General features: G+C 50.5%; 1 protein-coding gene across 1 annotated transcript; it reads right to left on the bottom strand.

Moving 5' to 3' along the window:
- Nucleotides 1–257: 257 nt before the first annotated feature.
- Nucleotides 258–21714, bottom strand: NT5C1A (5'-nucleotidase, cytosolic IA). The gene is made up of 6 exons (XM_067533695.1): nt 21559–21714; nt 10514–10681; nt 9506–9635; nt 8336–8458; nt 4421–4605; nt 258–4158 (listed from the first exon to the last, which is right to left on the bottom strand). Exons 1-6 carry the CDS (start codon nt 21697–21699, stop codon nt 3793–3795), a joined length of 1113 nt encoding a protein of 370 aa, XP_067389796.1. The 5' UTR covers nt 21700–21714; the 3' UTR covers nt 258–3792.
- Between the last annotated feature and the right edge of the window lie 583 nt (nt 21715–22297).

A 22297-nucleotide genomic window follows, 5' to 3' on the forward strand; every position in this document is an offset into this window, starting at 1 on the left:
CCAGTCCTAGCTCTCCCCAGTGCCTCCCCAGCTCCCAGGGAGCCGCTTTAAACCATTTCCCACCTTCCCTCTGTGTGTCTGATGGGCCCTGATATCCCCACCCTGGCCTCCTTACTCCACTAAAACACCAAAGAGGGGCTCAGCGGGGGGGAAGGGGAGGGGGGAGTTAACCCCTTCCTTGCTGGCAACCAAGTAGAACCTCAGTGGCCTGTCACCCCCTGGCCCTGCCCGCCCAAGAATTCCAGCAGGCGACCAGGAGTAGTACCAGCTGTCATTTATTACAGAGAAACACACACAGGAATTTCCATTAATACACCGGTTCAGTCACAGATAAAATCATCAGAGGACACAGGAGTGAAACCACAGCAGCGACAGAATAGCCAGTCGGGCCCAGTAGCTGGATGCAAGAAATGCCACCAAGCCATCCAGCTGTGTGATGAGCTGGGATACAGAGTCCGGGTGATCATTTCCAGGGGGCTGCTGGAAGGACAGGAAACCCATCCTGAACCAGGCGATGACAGATGGACACCAGGACACACCGGCAAGCTCCGAAAGCAGTGAAATCCACATCAGCCAGTCATGGCGGCAGCTTAAAAGCATGGTAGGGAGCAATCGGGATAAAACTGTACGGTGGCTGTCACACATGACGAGGGCACTAACCCCATTCAATGCAGGCAGGATCCATGCACTGCAACAGGGAGTCCTCACTCATCTGGTATCATTTCTCTGAGTCCTATATTTTGGGGGGAGTCTCCTGGGCCTCCCCCGTCAATACAAGCAGGGAAGTGAGTTGTATGTCTACTTGCTTCGTGCTGGCAGTGAATGAGAAGAGGCAAAGCAGGAGTTGCCCAGTACACTCGCTCCTGGCTCCCTTCATTTCTTTTTTGTCTTAAGCATTGGAAACAAAATTAAAGTGCAAGTCACGCAGCCGATGGCTGCGGTGCTGGCATTTCTCAGTCTCTGCTTCCTCCTGTCCCCTCCAGACCTGGGGCACATTCTCTTCCCCAGAGCTAGAGGCACCTTAGAACAGAGGCCGTCTTGCCAGGCAGGTCTGTCCCTGTTATAGGGGTTTAATTTTGAGAGTGGCAAACTCTCTTCACCATACAGGGCTGTTTTTAAACATTCTCTCTCACTCACCTCCCCATGTAACACTATCATACATGCCTGCATGTGCACACACAATCAGATACACACATCCATGTGCAATCTCTCTCTCTCTCTCACACACACACACACACTTACAATCAAGCCCCCATATTACAATCACTCTCCCATATACACATTTACACAGATGGCTATGTTCAGTCACACACTCCCCCCTCCAATATTTTAACAATTCTCAGACACAGAAAGATACGATTTCATAAGCGTTAGGTGACTGTTCTGTTTTTTATCACAGCTCGTTGGTCGTGTTACACAGTCTTCTTCTAGACTGGGGGGAGGATGCTGACTTGGACCATGTGCACTTGGCAGAACTTCCAAGATGTCAGTCAATGCCAATCTGCAGGAAACACCAGGAGGATATTTACATGGAAGTCAGGCATGTATCCTGGCAGATTTGTTGGAAGGGTCAGTCACTGTCAGACAGTTTGGACCCCCAACACCTCCCACATACTTTTTATAAAACTGAATATTCATAGAAATGTTTTTGGGATATTTCATTTCTTTAACATTTTTTGGTTTGGATTTAAAACCTTCCCCTGAGGTGTCTGCAACCGAAAAACTGCAGCAGAGAAAATCTTAAAGTGAAAATGACCAGAGAAACAATCTAAAACTCACTAGTGCTTTCATTGTACACGCAGAATTTAGTGCAAGGAGCAAAACAAACAAACAGGATAAGTGGTGAAGCCTACATTCGATTGTGAATATTATTTTAGCTGAAATATAATAACCCTAGCCCTGATCTCATTCTGGGAAATTGCTGAACCATTTTAACTGAAAATGCACAAAAACATTCAGCCAGAGGCAGACATCTAACGTGGAAAATTTCAGCCCAAATGGTTTAAGTTTGGTAAAGTTATAAGCAATTGAAAACATGGTCTTAGAATGGTAAGTATCAGGCAACCTTAACCATAGTCATTGCTACTTAGAATACCACCACAGGGAAGGAGTATTTTTTTAAATTATTTTTAACCTAATATTGTCCTTTCAATCTGCACCTTCACGTAAAAATGTTGTGAGTGACTGCCATACACTGCTTTCAGAACAGCACTCTGATTCCTTTCTGAACTGGGGATTTAATTCTTTTCCACATTGTTGACAGCATCTTTCTATTTCAGGAGATGGCACAGGTTTTAGGAAACTGCCCAGAGAAGGATGATCAATTGCACAATGGTTTCAGTTTCAATGAAACGTTAATTTTGCTATGGCCAACAAAAGACCCAGGCTCAATTTATCTGCTAATGTAACTGCTGATTTTAAGAAAATGTGGCCCACCCTCCCCATATTTTAGGACTGTCTTTCAACTTACACAAAATTCCCAGCCTGGGTCCAGAGGCCTGGAAGCCACATTTTCAAAAGTGGCCTCTGATTTCGTGTGCCTCAATTTTCAGATGTCCAACCTGAGATGCCTTTTTTCAGGTGTAACTTATGGATTTAGGTATCTAATTCTAGTACCAAAACTTTAAATTTGGGCCATAACACATTAGCCCAAAACGCTACCTAGGAAATAGGATTGGATGATATTTTCCCAGACAGAGTTGAACCATTCTTTCTATTTTTCCAAACATTGGAGGGTAAATTTAAGGTGGCTGCAGCAAGAGTGAGGGCTGCAGAATTTTCTGGCAGTGGGGAATTGGCTGCAACCCTTGCACTTTTAAATGTTAGAAGGACTGGAAATGAGGTTAAAGTATCTTGTAACAATAGCAAATCATTGTTTCTGCATGTAAGCTGGATTCCATTGAAACACATTGTCAGCCTTGGCTTTTTTTAAATATACCAAAATTCTTTGATTGGGAATTTCCTTGTTTTTTTAAAGAGCACCAAAAGTTTAAATTGGGTTGACATATAGAATCCACAGAAGGGCAGCCCTGTTCTCACAGATCCTGTCAAACACGGGGTCCCCCTGATGTAGACTTTAGCAAGTCTATAGGAGAGGTGAGGGTGTGTGCTGGGGAGGAGAAATACCTGTTGGGGATGCTGAGGTCGTGGCTGCAGAGAGCAGGGTAAGGACAGCTGCTTTACCATCACTGGCACACAAAAATCTTGTATGATGGGAGCCTAACCCTGCAGGGCAGCAAGCAGGAGCTGAGTGGGTTGGGGTTTTAATTCTCCCAACTTTGCACTCAACATCTGATGCCGAACTTAAGTGTGAGCTTCTCTGGATTTTTATGGATGCCTGAAATACAGGGGAGGCATAGCAGGCTGGCTGGGGTGGGATTTAGGCACGAGGGCAGAGATGGGGGCGTGGAGATAAGGCAGCAGCCGATGTGGTGCAAATCCACAGACAGGGGTGTGGGGGTCAGGCAATGGCTGATGCTGAGATGCAGGAGTAAAGGTAGCAGAGTTGGGTTTAGGCATTGGATGACCCTTCTGACCTTTATGCCTGGGTATGGGTGCTGATGCTGGGCTGGAAGGATGGAGACTGTCAATAAAGTGCAACACAGACAGGCAAAAGGAAGCCTTTCCTTCAACCCACCCACCACGTAAATAACTTCAGTACCAGTCAACGAGGGGGGCTCAAACCCTTGCAGACCCTGATATCAATCAATGCGTAGTGCACTGGTCAGGGACGGATTGGGCAGCTACCCAACCTGTGAGCACGGGCAGTCACAGCAGCTACCGCCAGCTAAGCTACTTGCTGTTCTTTGTTGCTTTCTCTTGCGCCATCCGCCTCTGCTTCTGGGCTATGCCGTACGGGACGTGGGCCGCGATGGTGCCACTCTCCTTCGCCCCCTCCACGTGGAACATCTGGTCGTCAAAGAAGATGTGCGGGCGGATCTTCTCCAGCAGTGGGCCCTTGGGGGCCCCGGCCAGGAACAGGGCTTCGTCCGTTTCTAGTCCCCAGCTGCGGAGAGTCTTTAGGGCGCGAGCGCCAGAGCTGGCAGCGCTCCGGGCAGTGACCAGGTAGGTGCGAATCGGACACTCCAGTCTCAGCCCCTTGGAGTAGAATTTCTTCTGCAGCTTCCCCAGGGATTCCAGAAACCCCTTCAGGGGCCCCTACCCAAGCAAAGAGACACTGTCATTCACAGCTGCCTTTGCCCCAGTCCCCTTCTCCACCCTTCCTTTTCCCACAGCAGGGAAAGGCCCTCAGAAACCCAGCCTCACCCAGTATGTCCCGCTCTGCCCCACCTCAACCCCTCGGCTCGTTCTCAGAGCTAATGGAGCAGGCATTCCTGAAGCAAGTCAGCCAGTTCTCAGCGCTGCCTGTCCCCAGGGCTGGGTCCTGGGGGCAAGCCGGGGAGGGGGTGCTCAGCAGTACCTGGGCCAGGGGCTTGTTCTCATAGGCCTTTTCGTGTTCAAAAAACATGTCGAGGCCGTGAGCCTTCACGATCTGCTCAGACTCGTCTGAGAAGAGGACGGCGTCGCCATCGAACGCCACCCGCAGCTGGTTCTCCGACACGGCCACGTCTTTGCTGGGGCTGAACATGGTGGCGGCGGCAATTCCTTGGGGAACAAGAGAGAAGAGGGACACGTCTCCTACCACTGTGCTTCCCAGGCACTCGCCTACCACAGAGCAGAGCAAGAGAACTGGATGCACACTGCGCAGAGAGGCTCAAACCCCGGCCCTTCAACTGGGCACCTGCATTTTGCATCTGGACCCTCACATCCCCATTTAGGAAAGCCACAGGCACTCAGACACCTAGGAGAAGACATTAGCCTCTGATTAGGGCGAGGGTTAGGGCGAGGTTTAGGGTTAGGTCGACGGCGAGGACAAGACTTAGGGTGAGGGCAAGGGTGAGGGCAAGGGTGAGAACGAGGGTGAGGGCAAGCGCGTGGGATAGGGATAGGGCGGGGATGAGGGGTGGGGCGAGGATTCGGTTGAGGGCGAAGGCGAGGGTAAGAATTAGGGTGAGGGCGAAGGCGGGGGCGAAGATCAGGGTGAGGGCGAAGGCGGGGGCGAAGATCAGGGTGAGGGCGAAGGCGGGGGCGAAGATCAGGGTGAGGGCGAAGGCGGGGGCGAAGATCAGGGTGAGGGCGAAGGCGGGGGCGAAGATCAGGGTGAGGCCGAAGGCGGGGGCGAAGATCAGGGTGAGGGCGAAGGCAAGGGCGAAAATTAGAGTAAGGGTGATTAGAGTAAGGGCGAGGGCGAGGATTAAGGTGAGGGCGAAGGCGAGGGTGAGGATTAGGATGAGGGCGATGGTTAGGGTGAGGGGTTAGCGTTAGGGTAGGGGCGAGGGTTGGGGCAAGGATTTGGTTGAGGGCGAAGCCAAGGGCGAGATTTCAAGTGAGGGCGAAGCCAAGGGCGAGATTTCAAGTGAGGGCGAAGCTAAGGGCGAGATTTCAAGTGAGGGCGAAGCTAAGGGCGAGATTTCAAGTGAGGGCGAAGGCGAGGGCGAGATTTCAAGTGAGGGCGAAGCTAAGGGCGAGATTTCAATTGAGGGCGAAGGCGGGGGTGAAGTTTAGGGTGAGAGCGAAGGTGAGGGCGAGGATTAGGGTGAGGGTGAAGGTGAGGGCGAAGATTAAGATGAGGGCGAGGGCGATGGTTAGGGTGAGGGGTTAGGGCTAGGATTAGGGTTTAGGGATAATGAATAGATGATTACTTGTGACTCTGAAGTATTATCTCCTATGTCCTAAACACATCGGTAACTAGTTATATTAGTAGAAGATAATTGGCCATTTACAACCATTCACAGGTATTTACTACTTAAACTTCAAAGAGCACTGCAAACAAAAGTATTCTTACATTCAAAGTTCCATCAAAATGTTCATATGCTCCTTTTGAACTCTTAATCAATAGAATAGGGTGAGGGTTTAGGGTCAGGGTTTGAGTAAGAGTTAGGGTTGGGGTTAGGGTTTAGGGTGAGCATGAGGGTTTAGGGCGAGGGCGAGGGCGAGGACAAGGGTTAGGGTGAGGGCAAGGGTGAGGGATAGGGTGAGAGCAAGGGTGAGGGATAGGGTTAGGGCGAGGGACAGGGTTTGAGCGAGGGTGAAGGCGAGGTCGAGGGATAGCGTTAGGGTAGGGGCGAGGGTTGGGGTGAGGATTTGGTTGAGGGCGAAGCCAAGGGCGAGATTTCAAGTGAGGGCGAAGCTAAGGGCGAGATTTCAAGTGAGGGCGAAGCTAAGGGCGAGATTTCAAGTGAGGGCGAAGCTAAGGGCGAGATTTCAAGTGTGGGCGAAGCTAAGGGCGAGATTTCAAGTGAGGGCGAAGGCGAGGGCGAGATTTCAAGTGAGGGCGAAGGCGAGGGCGAGATTTCAAGTGAGGGCGAAGGCGGGGGTGAAGTTTAGGGTGAGAGCGAAGGTGAGGGCGAGGATTAGGGTGAGGGTGAAGGTGAGGGCGAAGATTAAGATGAGGGCGAGGGCGATGGTTAGGGTGAGGGGTTAGGGCTAGGATTAGGGTTTAGGGATAATGAATAGATGATTACTTGTGACTCTGAAGTATTATCTCCTATGTCCTAAACACATCGGTAACTAGTTATATTAGTAGAAGATAATTGGCCATTTACAACCATTCACAGGTATTTACTACTTAAACTTCAAAGAGCACTGCAAACAAAAGTATTCTTACATTCAAAGTTCCATCAAAATGTTCATATGCTCCTTTTGAACTCTTAATCAATAGAATAGGGTGAGGGTTTAGGGTCAGGGTTTGAGTAAGAGTTAGGGTTGGGGTTAGGGTTTAGGGTGAGCATGAGGGTTTAGGGTGAGGGCGAGGGCGAGGACAAGGGTTAGGGTGAGGGCAAGGGTGAGGGATAGGGTGAGAGCAAGGGCGAGGGACAGGGTTAGGGTGAGGGACAGGGTTTGAGTGAGGGTGAAGGCGAGGTCGAGGGATAGCGTTAGGGTAGGGTCGAGGGTTGGGGTGAGGATTTGGTTGAGGGCGAAGCCAAGGGCAAGATTTCAAGTGAGGGCGAAGCTAAGGGCAAGATTTCAAGTGAGGGCGAAGCTAAGGGCGAGATTTCAAGTGAGGGCGAAGCTAAGAGCGAGATTTCAAGTGAGGGCGAAGCTAAGGGCGAGATTTCAAGTGAGGGCGAAGCTAAGGGCGAGATTTCAAGTGAGGGGGCTAAGGGCGAGATTTCAAGTGAGGGCGAAGGCGAGGGCGAGATTTCAAGTGAGGGCGAAGGCGGGGGTGAAGTTTAGGGTGAGAGCGAAGGTGAGGGCGAGGATTAGGGTGAGGGTGAAGGTGAGGGCGAGGATTAAGATGAGGGCGAGGGCGATGGTTAGGGTGAGGGGTTAGGGCTAGGATTAGGGTTTAGGGATAATGAATAGATGATTACTTGTGACTCTGAAGTATCATCTCCTATGTCCTAAACACATCGGTAACTAGTTATATTAGCAGAAGATAATTGGCCGTTTACAACCATTCACAGGCATTTACTACTTAAACTTCAAAGAGCACTGCAAACAAAAGTATTCTTACATTCAAAATTCCATCAAAATGTTCATATGCTCCTTTTGAACTCTTAACCAATAGAATAGGGTGAGGGTTTAGGGTCAGGATTTGAGTAAGAGTTAGGGTTGGGGTTAGGGTTTAGGGTGAGCATGAGGGTTTAGGGTGAGGGCGAGGACGAGGGATAGGGCTAGGGTGAGGGCGTGGGACAGGGTTTGAGCGAGGGTGAAGGCGAGGTCGAGGGATAGCGTTAGGGTAGGGGCGAGGGTTGGCGCGAGGATTTGGTTGAGGGCGAAGGCGAGGGCGAGTTTTCAAGTGAGGGCGAAGGCGAGGGCGAGTTTTCAAGTGAGGGCGAAGGCGAGGGCGAGTTTTCAAGTGAGGGCGAAGGCGAGGGCGAAGATTAGGGTGAGGGCGAAGGTGAGAGTGAAAATTAGGGTGAGGGCGAAGGCGAGGGCGAAAATTAGGGTGAGGGCGAAGATTAGAGTACCTGTTTCTATCATTTGTCTCTGCGTATCCTACAGGTGCTTTCCATGCCTGAGCTCTTCACGCCAGCACTGAAGGAGTCAATTGCCACCTAGCAGCCTGTTGAGGAGAGCAGCCCACCTGCACTTGGAGAAGCTATAGCTATCAGGGGATGCTGCTGTTTCCATGGGAACTGGAGGTCCCATGTTGCATCTGCACGGGCAGGAGTAGGATGGAGAGAGGGCGTGGGACGCCCCCGCTGCCAACCTGCCACACAGACGATGAAGATGCCAGGGCCGCTGTTCCATACACAGCTCCTCTATCACAACGTGATGCGGCCTGTGCCCTCCACCCACCACCGCCCAGGGTTTGACCGAGCAGACTCACCCTCTTCAATGGCCTCACTCACTTTCTCGGCGTCAGAGGAGAGGTACAGGTTGGTGTGGTAGGCCTTCAGGTAGCAAATGGGGCTGTTCCCTCCCGTCATGCAGAACCTCTCGATGAACAGATCTGGGGAGGGTGGAAGTACCAAATCAGCTGGGACGGCCCAGCAAGGGCCCAGCCCTATGACATGCAGGGGACTCCGCAGCTTCCACTGATGGGGGAGGGAAGCAGACGGGGAGTTTGCTGCCCCTCCGTGCCTTGGTGCCAGGCCAAGGAAAAGAGACAGCAAATGAGCACAGGGCAACCTGGCCACCAGACAGATGCCCCCTCCCGCCACGACTGTTGGCATTGTCCTCCTGTCCTTCATCCTCCCAGACACAGGAAAGCCCCAAAGGGGCAGGTAGAATGGATTCAATATAGACGTAGAGAGACAGTGCAGCTTAGTGGCTAGAACAAAATACTGTGACTTAGGAGGCCTGGGCTCTAATCCCACCTCTGCCACTAGCCTACAGCACGACACGGGGCAAGTCACTTCACCTCCCCCTGCCTCAGTTTCCTCATCTGTAAAATGGGGATAATGACACACCTGCTTGTAAAGCCATTTGAGATCTACTGATGCTAGATAAGAGCTAAGCATTATTAGCTATTTCTATACCCACCTACCATCCCTTCCATATCCACACCAAGAACTCAGATCTAGACTAGGGACTGGGCAAAATCCAGGTTGGTCTGAGTTTGGCAGAGCCTCATCGGAGGCTTTGACCCTGCAAAGAACCCATGAGTGGTTGGATCCAGGTCTCATTCTATCCAAGTGCCCAGGAACTGCATAAGCTGTTCTGGTTTTGGCTCAACCCTCCTAAGAAGAGTGATGGCCCCAAATGGGACTCAAGTTGCCAAACCATTTAATGAACCAGAACCAAGGTAGATTCTGACCTGGATCCCTCGAAGACTGGAGAGGTTTAGTCTACAACTCTCTTTCATCTAATCCACAGGGGGTGGAGAGACTTGGGGGGGGAGGGGGGTTTAACGGACTAGCAGGGGAAACAGAAGAGAAAGCTTTGCCCTCGAGCTTCTCCACCGTCTCGGCCACTAACCAAAGACTCCATGGCCACCAGCTCCCAGTGGTGACCAGGTTATTTCAACGACTCTGGTGCAGGGTCCTTCGGTGCTTACTGTAATGGTTGATGCTGTTGATCAGGCGAACCCCGACCTGGGCATGGTTATTGGTCACAAGGACAATATCGAAGAGTTCTTCGCTGTCAGGGTAGAGCTCTCGCAACTGAGTGTTGACAGCTTCAAGGGCCTACGAGACCAAAGAAAGAGGGAATGGTGATCTAGCCCCCCAGCTGATGCACGTGCTCCTTTACAAGCAGTTCCACTTCATGAAGAGGTGTGGAAGGTGGAAAGCTGAAACTTACATGTGGTTCTCTTTGGCTAGAGTCAATGTGTGCCCCGTGGTACTAATATCTGTGTGGCTATGAACAGAGGATATCAAAGGTTGGAAGGAACCCTGGAGTGGAGTTAGCAAATTGTTTCCCCAGGATAGATGTGTTTCCTAAATACTCATCTCTTTAAATAGACAGCACTAGCTACTCCTGTTTATGCCCCATGTTGCCCATATTCCATCCATCCATCCACTAGTCCATGGCTTTCTCTCTGAAATGTTGATGTTCAGGCTCTTTCAGACAAGACAGCCCTGTCAGGAGAGTATCCATATCCTCAAAAGGCAGTGGAAAAGTGATCAAATCTTCTACAGGACACAAAACAAGCACAGTTCCTGGGACACATCTAAAAAAGCTAACAGCTGGGAAGATTTTTACCTAAAATGAACTTTTCATTTCTCGTCCATGCTTTCCACTGGAAGTCACTACCCTGTCAAGTTTTTCTCAGGATATTTTCTCTCTCTCCTCTCCTCTCCCCCCCCCCCCACCCAAATGTTTTCTAGATTCTTTGGGCTGAATTCTGCTCTGTTGCACTAGTAAGAATCCAGAGTGGCTCCACTGGAGCCAATACAGCTATTCCGGATCGATACCAGAGTGATGAGGGCAGAATTCTCTAAGGCCTGTGTTTACCTCCAGTTTTATCCAGGAGGTGAGGAGCCCAAGTCTTGTGGCTTGCTCTGGTGCCGAGCGAGTTTGGAAAGGCAAAGGATCTGATGGGGGCTGGAGCAATGGCGCTTACCTTGACAAAGGGGAAGGCAGCGCCGGGCAGGAAGGGTTCGTTCTCATGGTCCAGCTGGTATTTCACATAGGCCTCTACCCCTTGCTCACTGTAAATCTTCTGCTCTTCCTCCATGCGGAACAGAGCCAGTGACGAGACTGCAATTGTTATTGCGTTCTCAGGCTTCGGCTGCACAAGAGAGAGAGAGAAATCGTATCACCAGTATATACATTTTCCACCCGCGTTCACGTGGTTATGGACTCTGTTCCATCAAACTCTGGGCCTGAAAGGGAGCCCCAAGTCCATCCCTCTCCAAAGTCTTAGAACATCACTTCTGGATCCCTATCTAGATCTGAATGTGGGGATTGGGCACATGCCTATTAAAAACAAACCTACCACAATCTTCTCACTCCCAATTAAACTCCATCTCGCATAGTCCTCTGGGCCTGGGATTCACACAGGCAAATTTCCTCATCCCCTCCATTTCACTGGGAGAAATGGCATCCTGGGGCTGACACACAAATCTATAATGCTCTCGGGTTATAGGCAGGGAGCCAATGCTTCAGCTGTCAGCACTTCATCCCAGAGTGCTTTCTCAGCTGGAATTTTTCCATTCCTCGCACTCTGAGGGTTCTCAGAGCTAAGGGATTTTTAGGATGTTCATCCTCAGTCCCATGGCCTCTTTGAGCCGAGACATTTCCATCCTGTTGTAATTTGGCACACACCCAACTGTTGAAAAACCTTTCCATGTTTCCTTCCACTCAGACTTAGACTTTACGGTCAGAAGGAATCTTTGTAATCCTCTAATGCTCTCCTGCACATTGCAGGCTATAGAACCTCACCCAGCCAAGCTCTCGGCCAATCTGAGCCGGAGGGAAATTCTTTCCCGACCCCAAATATGGCAGGGAACTCTGGGGGCATCTTCCACAGAAAGTGATGGCTTTTTGCCTCCTGGTTTCATGTAGCATCTAGCATCTTTTGACACTAGTGGCCAAATTCAGACCTGGTGTACATGAATGCAGCTCAGCTGAAGACAGTGAATAGCACCAGGCATAATTTGGTCCTTAGCGTGTGTCTACATCAAATTACAAAGTCATGGCAGGGGCTGATTGTCTCTTGTAATGTTGCAATGCTTCAACAGATCGAAACACCTTGATGCATTCCCACAGTCAAGACCGTCCCAGTGCATTCTGGCATTCCTGGGGCACCTTTCCCCCAGCACCTGGTAGCACCTTGCTGCAGACAAGGGCTTCTGGGTAATTTTAAAAACACCAAGTACTATATTGGGGGATAGAGTTAGAAAAACCACTGCACCCATTGCATGGCAGTGCTTCCTGTCAACCCCAGGAAGAAGCCATTAGAGACCATGCCAGTTCAGCCAGATCTGAGCTACTATAAAGACCTTGTCCCAGGCATCAAACCCAACCAGTTCCAGCAATGCTTGGAAAATGCCTGAGCAAGGCTGTTGTGTCTGGATAGAAGGCAGCGAACAGGTGTTGCGAGCCAGTATGAGCCAAACCACTATTTATTGGTCATTGTTATTAATCTTTAAGACTTGATCTAAACCCCATTGAAGAAGAGAGTCTTTTCATGAACTTCCATTAGGCGTGGCTGGGCCCTGACATACGTCTATCGTGCTGGAGGTGGGAGCTGGCACATTGCAGAGGGGACAACAAAGACACTCTCTCTCCCTGGAAGCGTTTACCGTTTTGGCTCTGACCCCTCTCTGCCGGGTGCAGGGAGAGGACACTGATCTCACTGCTCCACTGCCAGACACGGAGGCAAAGTAGTTATTGACTGTGGAGTCTCAAAAGGAAAACGGCTCATCCGCTGCAACTGGCTAGTGGACAAAACCATTGGAAGCGCATCCCGAACGGTGACTCTTCTGCAGACAGCCCAATGATGTGCTGCCAAGACAGGCTCCCTGCTTGGGACAAAGCCTGTGACAATCCAGGACATGAGCACTCGCAGAGAAAGCAAACACTGGCTCCTGAGCAGTATTTGTATGGCCGCAGGGGATAAGTCGTCTCTGCCAGCTGTGATCGAGCAGTGTGCAGGAGGAGGAAGTGAATGGCACCTGAGGCAGGGCCTGGCCTCCCTTTGATTCAGAAGGCAAATTTTAAATGAGACACCCCCTCCCACTCCTCCTCCCAAGCTCCCACCAGCACATCAGAGATCATCTGCTTCCTGGGGGTGGGAGGGCCTGAATTGGCAGACAGCCCCTGAATCCTAGGTCAGGCAGAATAGCTGAGCCCATTGCGGTTAACAGCAAGGCCACCCCGGACTTCTCTGACCCCGCTCCTTGGAAACAAACCAAATAAGGTTGAGACTGGGAAGCAATCCAGCCTCTTGTGTTCCTTTGTCCTGAGAAAGACTGGGCCAAACCCTGCTCCCAGTGGCACCAGTGCCACCCCAGCAACATCAATTGAGTTGCATCAGCACAGCTGAGAGGAGAATTTGGCCCACTGTTTTCAAAACGGCCCGAAAAGCCGAATTTGGCATCTACTGAGGCATCTGGGAAGTGTAAAAAGGAGGTTGGGCACTTTATGCTCTAGGACCCAGCATCTTAGCTGATTGCAGGGGATTACTGATGAATTATGTGGAGTGCATTGGCTTGCCTGATCCCTCTCTTTGTTAAACCAATAATTCTCAAATACCCTAAGTTAATATTCGAGAGAGATGACAGGGCCAGGCAATAGTCTATCACCCAGCACGAGGCACCAGATAAGAGGCCCAGCTCCATTATGATGAAAGCTGATTTGAAATGGGAGGGCTTCTGTAAAGGGAAGTGAAGCAGGTGTCACATCTGAGGTTTTCCATGCTTTCATGGAAAGAGGTTCAGGGGCTGAATGGGGATTAAAATCTGTGGTAAAAGGTTCAGATTTGGGGGATATCGAAGGGTTATTATCCTGAGACAGTGAGAACTAGCTCTCCGAGACCAGACCGTATGGAACAGTATATTACATGGGACCCCAGCCCCACTAGGAGCAACATTTTCAAGAGAACCTAAGTGATTTAGGTGCCTCCATCCCATTTTTCAGAAGCCACTTGGGCACTTAAGACCCTAAATCCCAATGAAAGTCAATGGAGTTTAAGAAGTGACGTGCGTAGGGGCCAGAATGTCAAAGAGATTGGGCACCTAGCATGATTTCCAAAGGTGCCTCCCCTAGGAGTTAAGCACCTACCATTTTCAAAAGCACCTCAGGGCCAGATTTTCCATGCGACTCTCGGTTTATTTCACCTCTTATTTCTAGGCTTCCTGTTTACTAGGTTGTCCTGGCCCGTATTGCCGTTGGTTTGCTGTGTGTATCAGTAGGTGAGCGGGTGCCTTTCCCAGCCTGCTACACAAACCCATTCCACACGCTCTGCAAAGTCCAAACTCACCCCCTCCTAGCACGTGGCTTTATTAAAACCAGCCCGATTAGAATAAAGATTTGCTCAATCAGTCTCCGCCGCCGTGGCCGCTCTGATGGCTTGGGCCTCCCCTCCAGCTTGCTCAGCCCAGATCTTCTGCCGCCCCTAGCGAGTTGCTCTCACCTCCCTTATACTCACTACACAACCACCTACTCCCCTCTCAGCAGGATCAATGCCTGTGAACAGAGTGATTCAGGCCAACGCTGCCCCGATAATTATACAGCCCAGAAACTAGTTTAAAAACACCCCGCAGCCACTAAAACTTGAAACCATGCATGGCACTGTCCATGCACCAGGGCAGTGACCTGAAACTACAGGACCCTTTCTATATAGCTAAAGCAAAGGGACAAATTCTTCCCTCCAGCACTCCATGGAGCTTCACAGATGCAACGAGGCGGAGGGGGAATCAATTGGTCTGCAGGGATGTGCATGGACTGGTGTTCTCTAAAAATGACGTCCCCAGTGCTTTGCTAGCGTAGCTACTCAGGCCCTCAGATATTACAGTCATGGGGGTGGGAGGGACCATACAAGTACCTAAGAGAGGAGAATTCATTCTCAACCACCCCCTAGGCTTCTGGCCTAATAGCAGATACACTAAATACATAATTCATATGTGGCAATAGTGGCAAATTTGCCATTTTATGATCAGTTGCCCTGGGGGCCTTCGTCAGTTATTAACTAATCATGGCTCAGCTCTTAACTCTAAATTTGAATTCATTAATAACTCCGTGGGCAGGGGTCATTTATTAGCTAAAATATTAATTAATAACTATGGGAGGTCCTGGGTCAGTTCAACACTAGCCCTTGGCAGCGAAGCCGGTTCACGGGCACAGCTGTTCTTACCAAAGTTAGTTTTCTGGGTAAGTTAAATTGTGCTATGACATTGGTTCCCCTTCCCTCATCCAGGATGGGGAATAGGGAAGCGCATCCTCCATTTCTAGCTGTTTACGAGTTTCCTGCAAGATGAAACTAGGTCAGCGTTGTGAATGTCACAACAACTTTGTCTGATCCAACTAACCCACGGGGCCGTGGAAGGCCACTCAAGGCACCATTTCAAAGACAGGGGATTGGGTGTGATATGGCACAGTTAGATCTGGTGCTGCTTTTGTGCAGGCATGTATCTCTGTGCTGCATACACCTTGCATGTATGTCTATATGCCACTTATGCACTTGTCTTGTGCGGCTGTTTACAAAACTGGCAGGTTCTCTGGTTGCCCTTTAAAAGGTAGGTCCCCACCAGGTAAATTTCAGGAGGTAATAAATACATTTCTTGTTGCCTCAGTAAGCCAGATGCACAGCTGTATCCCACTGTACATTTCTGGTGCTTTCCGCTGCAGTTTTTGAACATGTCAGTGGGCAGGCAGAGCTGTCTAGCATCACTGTTTCACCCCTGGGAACATATGATCTGCTGAATCCTTTTCACGCCTGCTAAATAATACTTTGCACCTTTCTAGCACTTTCTTGAGGAGAAAGATACAGGTCAATGAATTAAGCTTCACAATTAACTGGATTTTCCCTTCTGTAGGAAATACCAACAGTTACAAAAAAAATTTTGTTCCAGTTCAATATGAAGACAAAAAACACCTGAAAACATTTAATTTTTTGGTCCCAAATAAAAGTTTTGATATATCATTTCAATGCAATTTTTATATGAAGATACTAAGTGACCTATATACACACGTTAAATCTATTAATAGAATATTTAAATAAATATTTTAATTACAAGTCTAAATGAAAATCAAAATGGCAATATTAAAATGTTTCAATTTCCCCCTCCCCCATGTAGAAATGTCACAAAAAATCAACCCATTCCCAAAAAGCATTTCAATGTTGAGTGCATTTTCACAGAGGACTGTTCCATCAATTTTTTTGACTGCTCTGTTTACAACCCTTCCATATGGGAGAAGTCAGCTATTATCTCTTCTTTACAGATGGACAACCAAGGCTTGGAGTGTAAGATATTTGCCCACAGTCACGTGGCTATTCTGGGGCAGAGGCAGGAAAAGAACCCAGGAGCACAGGAGTGGGAGTGCAGTACATTAACTACTAGACCATGCTTCCTCTCTTCATAATAAACAGTTGTGTTCTTTAGTGACTGCCTAGCCCCACTTCATATTCACGGTCATACCACACAGGACCCTGCACGGCTTCCCACCCCATCCTCCATCCTATGTGGGGATCCCTGGGGCCAGCAGACTGTATAATTCAGAATAAAACATTATTTATCCTCCTAGCAGCATTCAAGGTTACTCAAGGTCAACCAGTGCTGGTCATCAAGCACTGTCTGGAAAGCAGCTCTAGGGCTTTGCTGAGCTGAATCAAACGGAATTCTGCATTTTGGAATTTAAAAAATAGGGCAGCTGTTCTATTCTTTTCCTTTGCCACGGGAGCATTAGACCCAATGCTCCATCGAGCCCCTTTCAGCAGAGGATTAATAAAGATCTTAACAGAAATATTATAGGAGGATAGTGAAGAGGAAGATGGTGCTGTCCTCTAGGGCTCTGTTCATGTCTTGACTCAGCATCTTAAGACAAGGACAGAAGGGCAACCAGACAAAGCACTCGCCATTGGCAAACAATGTAATCCAGGAAGATGTTAAAAGGGGATTTAAACCTTTGGGGACTGCAGACATATGTCTAATCCTCCTCCCAAGCAGTCACTGGGCTAGCAGTATGGAAAGTACCTGTTTTCTTTAGGCAACTATCCCAGCTTTACTGATTTGGGTTTTGTATAACATCTGTACACATTATAACAGCACTTTCCATCTCCCTGGATGCTCCAGTTATGTACTGAGCAAGCCAGCTCATAATTCCTTACCAATCTCCCCTACCAACCCACACAGTCTTTATTTTCTTATAAAAGCCTTATCCCTAAACAGAGAGCTACGTTGAAATTAACACACTTCAAATACAGAAAGAAAAATAGAGAAATGATAGGGGGAAATGATTAAAACTAATAACATTGTACGTTTCTCTAGAACCTCTCAGCCCCCAGTGCTTCACAGATGATGTATACTCAGCTCTGCTGAAATGCAGCCAAATCTGGGGTGGAGAGGGATAGTCAACTGGCGCACAGTGCAGGAATTTTGGCCAGGATCCCAGAGAGGGGGAAGGGGGCACACATTTTTAAAAGTGCCAGGGGAGTGTTAACATCCTCATAGGACAGGCAGAATGAAGGTCTATCTGAAAGACCAGAGACCGCACAGTTTATCCTCCTCCGGAGGAGGAGGAAGGGCCAAGACAGATTCTGCCAGGATGTCCCGGGAGTCTCTGTATTTCAACCCCGATACTTATAATTGTAAACGATCCCTTCTGGCAAAGCCAGCTTCAAATGTTGCACCAGATGGCACTCCTCTAATCCGGTCACCTAATCCTGTTACTAATCCTAATCCTGAGTGCTGCTGTGGTTACAATTCCTAAATATCCTTCCAAGAGTTGATGGCCGAGTCCCGGAAATCCTGGATGCCAGCAAAAACGCAGACCGGAGATGTGACTTGCAGTTAGCACAGGCCCAGGAGCTCGGGGGCATAAATAGTGCTGGCTCCTACGTTGGGGGATCCCGACACTGAACTTTACAGGAACGGAAGGGAAACCCCAGCTCGAGGGAGACGTGTCCAGGGCAGCCAGACAGAGAAACGCCTCCAACATACGCCACGAGCAGGCCAGGCCGAAGTTCACGAATTGAGAAGCAAGCAGACGGCATCCTGGGAAAACGCAGCATTGGGGAACAAAGTGCTGTCGTGACTTGGTCCCTCCAGATACGGCTCGTCTTGCGCTTGCCACTTGGGGGGCAGCTGCCACGGCTCCAGCTCTTTCTGTGGGCACTTGAGAGCCCCTCCGAGTGTCCAGCTGGCAGCTCCAGGACAGCTTAGGAGCGGGCGGCCTGATCTGAATTGGCACCAATAAGCTGTTGGCTAAAATAGGAGCCACGGAAGGACAAAACCCAAAAGGTCCCTCCAGCTGGGCTGCGCCTGGTCCCTAGTGTATAATGACTAGCGCATCGTCCAGTCTTGTTTTAACCGTTCCAAGCGATGGGGCATTCTGCCCCTCCTCCGGGGCCCCGACGCCATAATCTCACACATCTCACCGTCAGGAAGCATCTCTGGCCAGTCACCCGAAATTTTCCCTTTCTTAATTTCACCTCATCTCTCCTGGCTCTACCCCTCAGGCCATCTTAAGTCATTCCTCATCCTCCCCTTGAATATTTGCAAACTTATGTCCCTCCTATGGGGCTGCCACCATAAAATGGTGTTCCATGCTTTCCTTGCAAGCACTTAACCTCTCCGATCATTTCTGTTGCTCTTCTCTGAAGTCCCTCCCTTTTGTCAACAACCTTCTGATCACGAGGGGCACAGAACCAAACGCCGTGATCCAGAGGGGAATGAAAAAGTGGTTTCTTTTAAAGCTGCATTAAGGCAACACATTCATTTATTATTATTATTATTATTAAATGAATACGATTTTTATTTATACGCTATGGGCCAGAACCTCAGCTGGTGTGAATCAACACGGATGAGCGTGCATTACAGGGCTAGGCTGTGTCTGATCCGCAGGCAATGTCAGTCTGTTCTAGTGCCCCTTACAAGGCGGTAGCAACTCATGCTTTTAGTTCTGGAGATTGTCAGTTCAGTCATTGCTGTGACAGCCAAGATTGGGCTGTCAGAATTGCCCATTTACACCAGCTGAGAATCTGGATCTAGATTTATGAACAAAAAAAGATGAAAAATTAATATTACCTGAGGCTGGAGCCCAGCTGTGCTGATATCATTCTGAGGAATGCAAATACACCCTCAAGAAAACCCACTCTCTGGGATGTCAGTTGCAGGAGTTAGGGGGCAGTCACCCCTAAACCCAGCCATAGGCTATAACAGGGATATTACCGCATAGGTATGAGTGATCGTCTCTTACCGATTCTTCTTCACAGCAGTTGCCTCCAGACCTTGGAGCTTGTTTCTTGGTCTCCAGACACTTTGCTCCCATCTGTCCCTGCTGGACTAGTTCTCAAAGGCTTCTGGATAACAACTGGCCTGACTAACACCACTGAGATGTGGATCTGGATTCAGACCCCACCCCCAACCCAAGTTCAGGGGTGCCTGGCTCCGGCATTTTGGATCGGTCCATTAGAGAGATACGGTTCAGGTGTGAAATCTGGATCCGGTCCACTATTGGATTCCAGCTCCTTCTCCGACAGTTTCAGGAGCGTTTAGATCCAGGGTCCTGGCTTGGGACAAGCTCTATGTCTGGGGGCGGGACGGGGTGTCTCAGCACCAGGTGGCAGCCTGAACAAACCGGTTCAGACACTTTGGAGACATGGATAAGAGGGTGAAAAGGATTTATTCTGCGGGGAAAGGCAGGGCTGGCGTGACAGGTATACCTGGTGGCAGAGCAAGGGCACTGCTAAGGAGGGAGGGGCGAGTAGCAGCATCTGAAAGGAGACCTCATTATCCCAGGGGCTGCCTCATCCTGCACGCTACCTATAGCTGGATCATTTTCTCCCTTGGGTTCTCACACAGCGAATGGGGTCACTGGAGAGGGTCACAAGGCCATTAAAAGGCATTGCAAGCATTACTGTATGGTCATGATGGACCTAATTTCTGACTCCTGTCAGGAGCAGCTTAAAGCTGACTTTTTGCACCTAGTCCCAGTGGTTGGAGGGAAACCCAAGGCAGCAGTGAGAAGCAACATTGTTAGGGGGCTGGCAGAGCCAGTTGGGGACAGAGGCGGGGAGCACTGAAAAAGGAGTGGGATTGGGAGGAAGAGACTATGGGGCCTGGAAGAAGTGGGGGGCTAGAGGGAATAATGTTTAGGTGCCTCTGGGCCCAGTTTAACCCACCTGTGGCCCCCATTAGCTGTTTATAGCCCCATGATGTTGCCCTCTTCATGCCTACTCCGCATTCACTTCCAAAGCACTCCACTGCTATGGAAATCAAGGACTAACTACCAGTGTCATCAGCCCCTCCCCACCTGCCCCCCAGACAGTTCTAAATAGACAACCAAGTGTCTCTCTCTCTCTCTCTCTCCCCCCCTCGACTGGCGTCCTTCCAGGATCCCAGCTCTAAAATGGAGACCACACTCAGCAAAGAGCAGAGAGGACAGGCGTTTTCCCCTGGTTCTGCAAAGGCAGCGGGCAGACAGAGGGACAGAATAGATGACAGACAGACTATGGATAGCTAGAAATATTTCTTAAAATGGACCACAGATCCCTGGGGGCCCCAGCGCATGGGGATCAGATTAAAGTTCACGGCGATGGCTGGGATGTTTGTGGGTTTTCAGAACACGCTGTAAGTAATACAGGAAAACGCCTTGCGCCCATTTGTCATGAGCTGTGACAGCTGCCTAGCCAGGCAGCCCCGCGGTGCCAGAGCGCAAGGGAGTTGCAAGGGGAGCTCCCTGCACAGCTGTTGGCCACCTGCACATCACAACCTGCCTGAAACCAGCCGCCAGGGAAGGAGGGGGAGCTGGGCATAGAGTCATGGGAGACACCATCGCCCCCCCCCCAAGATGATTCCTGATAATGTGGTCTGAGGGAGGGAGTGTTTTCTAGAGCTCAAGACTAGGAATCAGGACTCTTGGTTTTTGGTCTCAGCTCTGCCACTGATTGTGTGACCTTGAGCAACTCACTTAACTGCCCCATGCCTCAGTTTCCCCATCTATAAAATGTAGATGCTAATACTAATTACACACCTCTGGGGGCACTGAGAGGGCACATTAATGGCTGAAGTGGCCTGAGAGCCTGGCATAAAAGGGGCACAGTAACACTGTTATAACCCAGGCTAGCTTGTCCCCCTTCAGTGCCCACCATGGTGGTGAAGGTTGAAGCCAGCTACCATCAGCCATCTGCAAGGAACACAGGATTCAGGGAGCCCAACAAGACTTCTAGGGGAGGAATGTGTCTGCCTAGAAGATGCCCAGAGCTGCCAGCTAACCACAGAACCAGATCCTACGACATCTCTCTGTCAGAGCTCACACCTGAGGTTGTGGGGAGGAGACCGGCATTGGAATGGGGATCCCCTGTAACAAACATTGGGAGCTTGTCAGGAGACACCTGCAGCACCCATAGACACCAGAATTTCCAGACTGGACCAAACCAGTGGTTTCATGACTCCAGGACCTTGTCTTGGCCAGGACCTTTGCTTCAGAGGGAGGTGCAAGAACCCTGGAAAGGGCATTTAGCGAACAAGCAGGTGGCAGGGAAGTTTGCTCCCAACCCCAGGTAGCTGGAGGCAGGCGCTTTATATGCCTTGTCCTGCCGGCTGTGGGGGTGTCTATTATTAAACCTGGGCCAGAGGCGATATTTCTCAGCCCCTGCTAGAGGACACCCGGCTTTGACACAAACCGTCCTGAGCCATGACCTGAACCGTCCCACACCGGGCAGGAGAACTGGGACTGTCCCCCAGCCTCAACCCAGCCGGGTCACCCCGACTCCTGGGCGCAGGAGAGCGCATTAAAGGGGGGGCTCGGCGCGGGGCTGGTTTTGCAGGGACATGCCCCCGGCGGATCTTGCGTGCCTCCAGCAGGAGACCTCAGCCCCATGGCCTTGCTCGGCAGGGCAGGAGCCCCCCGCAGCGCTGGGGTGCCAGGCAGCCTGGCGAGCGGCGGGTTTGCGGAGCCAGCCCCGGCCCGACCCCGCAGGACCGGGGAAAAGGCTCTTACCGGCTTGGGTTTCTTCTGCGGGGTCAGGCTGTCGTAGAAAGTCTTGGCTTCCTCCCAGCGCTGCGGCTTCCCGGCCTCCGCCGCCCCGCCGGCCGCTTGGCCATCCGCGGACCAGCCTTTCCCCACGGCCGCCGGCTCCATCGCCCGGCGTGTGTCGCTCCCAGCCCGGCTGCTCGGCCGGCGAGCGCGCTTTATAGGGCGGTCCTGCGCCGAGCTCGGAGGGAGGAGCGGGCGGACCAGCTGGTTTAACCCGTGCGGCGCTGGAGCCGGCCGAGCGGCCTCTTCCCACCCAGCTGGCCTGAAACTCCGGGGATCTGGGCTGCACCTGCCTGGGACTCGGGATGCCCCGGTTCTCCTTCTGCTTCTGCCACTGCGGCGCCCGTGGGCCAGTCACTGCCTCTCCGTGCCTCAGTTTCCCCTCTCACCCTGCCCCCCCCCCTTGTCTGATTAGATCAGGGAGGCTCAGCTCATTGCTCTGTAATGTGTCTCCTGCCCCTCTCGGCAGCACAGGGTATCAACCCTTGTGGGATGGGATATACAGCGCTGCGGTAAATGAAACAATGAATTCATAGTCTTTGGGGCAATGCTGATCACTAATTTGGCTCCTGAAGTCTGAATATCAAACTGATTTAGACTGTAAGCCCTTCAGCGCATGGACTGTCTCTTATGTGTATGTACAGCACCTAGCACAGAGGGGCCTTGATTTTGGTCGGGGCCCCTTGGGGCCACAGCAGTAAAA

The sequence above is a fragment of the Emydura macquarii genome, unplaced genomic scaffold (genome assembly GCF_026122565.2).
Source record: "Emydura macquarii macquarii isolate MOO-44397 ecotype Brisbane River unplaced genomic scaffold, CSIRO-AGI_Emac_v2 contig_3348, whole genome shotgun sequence".
Classification (NCBI taxonomy): domain Eukaryota; kingdom Metazoa; phylum Chordata; order Testudines; family Chelidae; genus Emydura; species Emydura macquarii.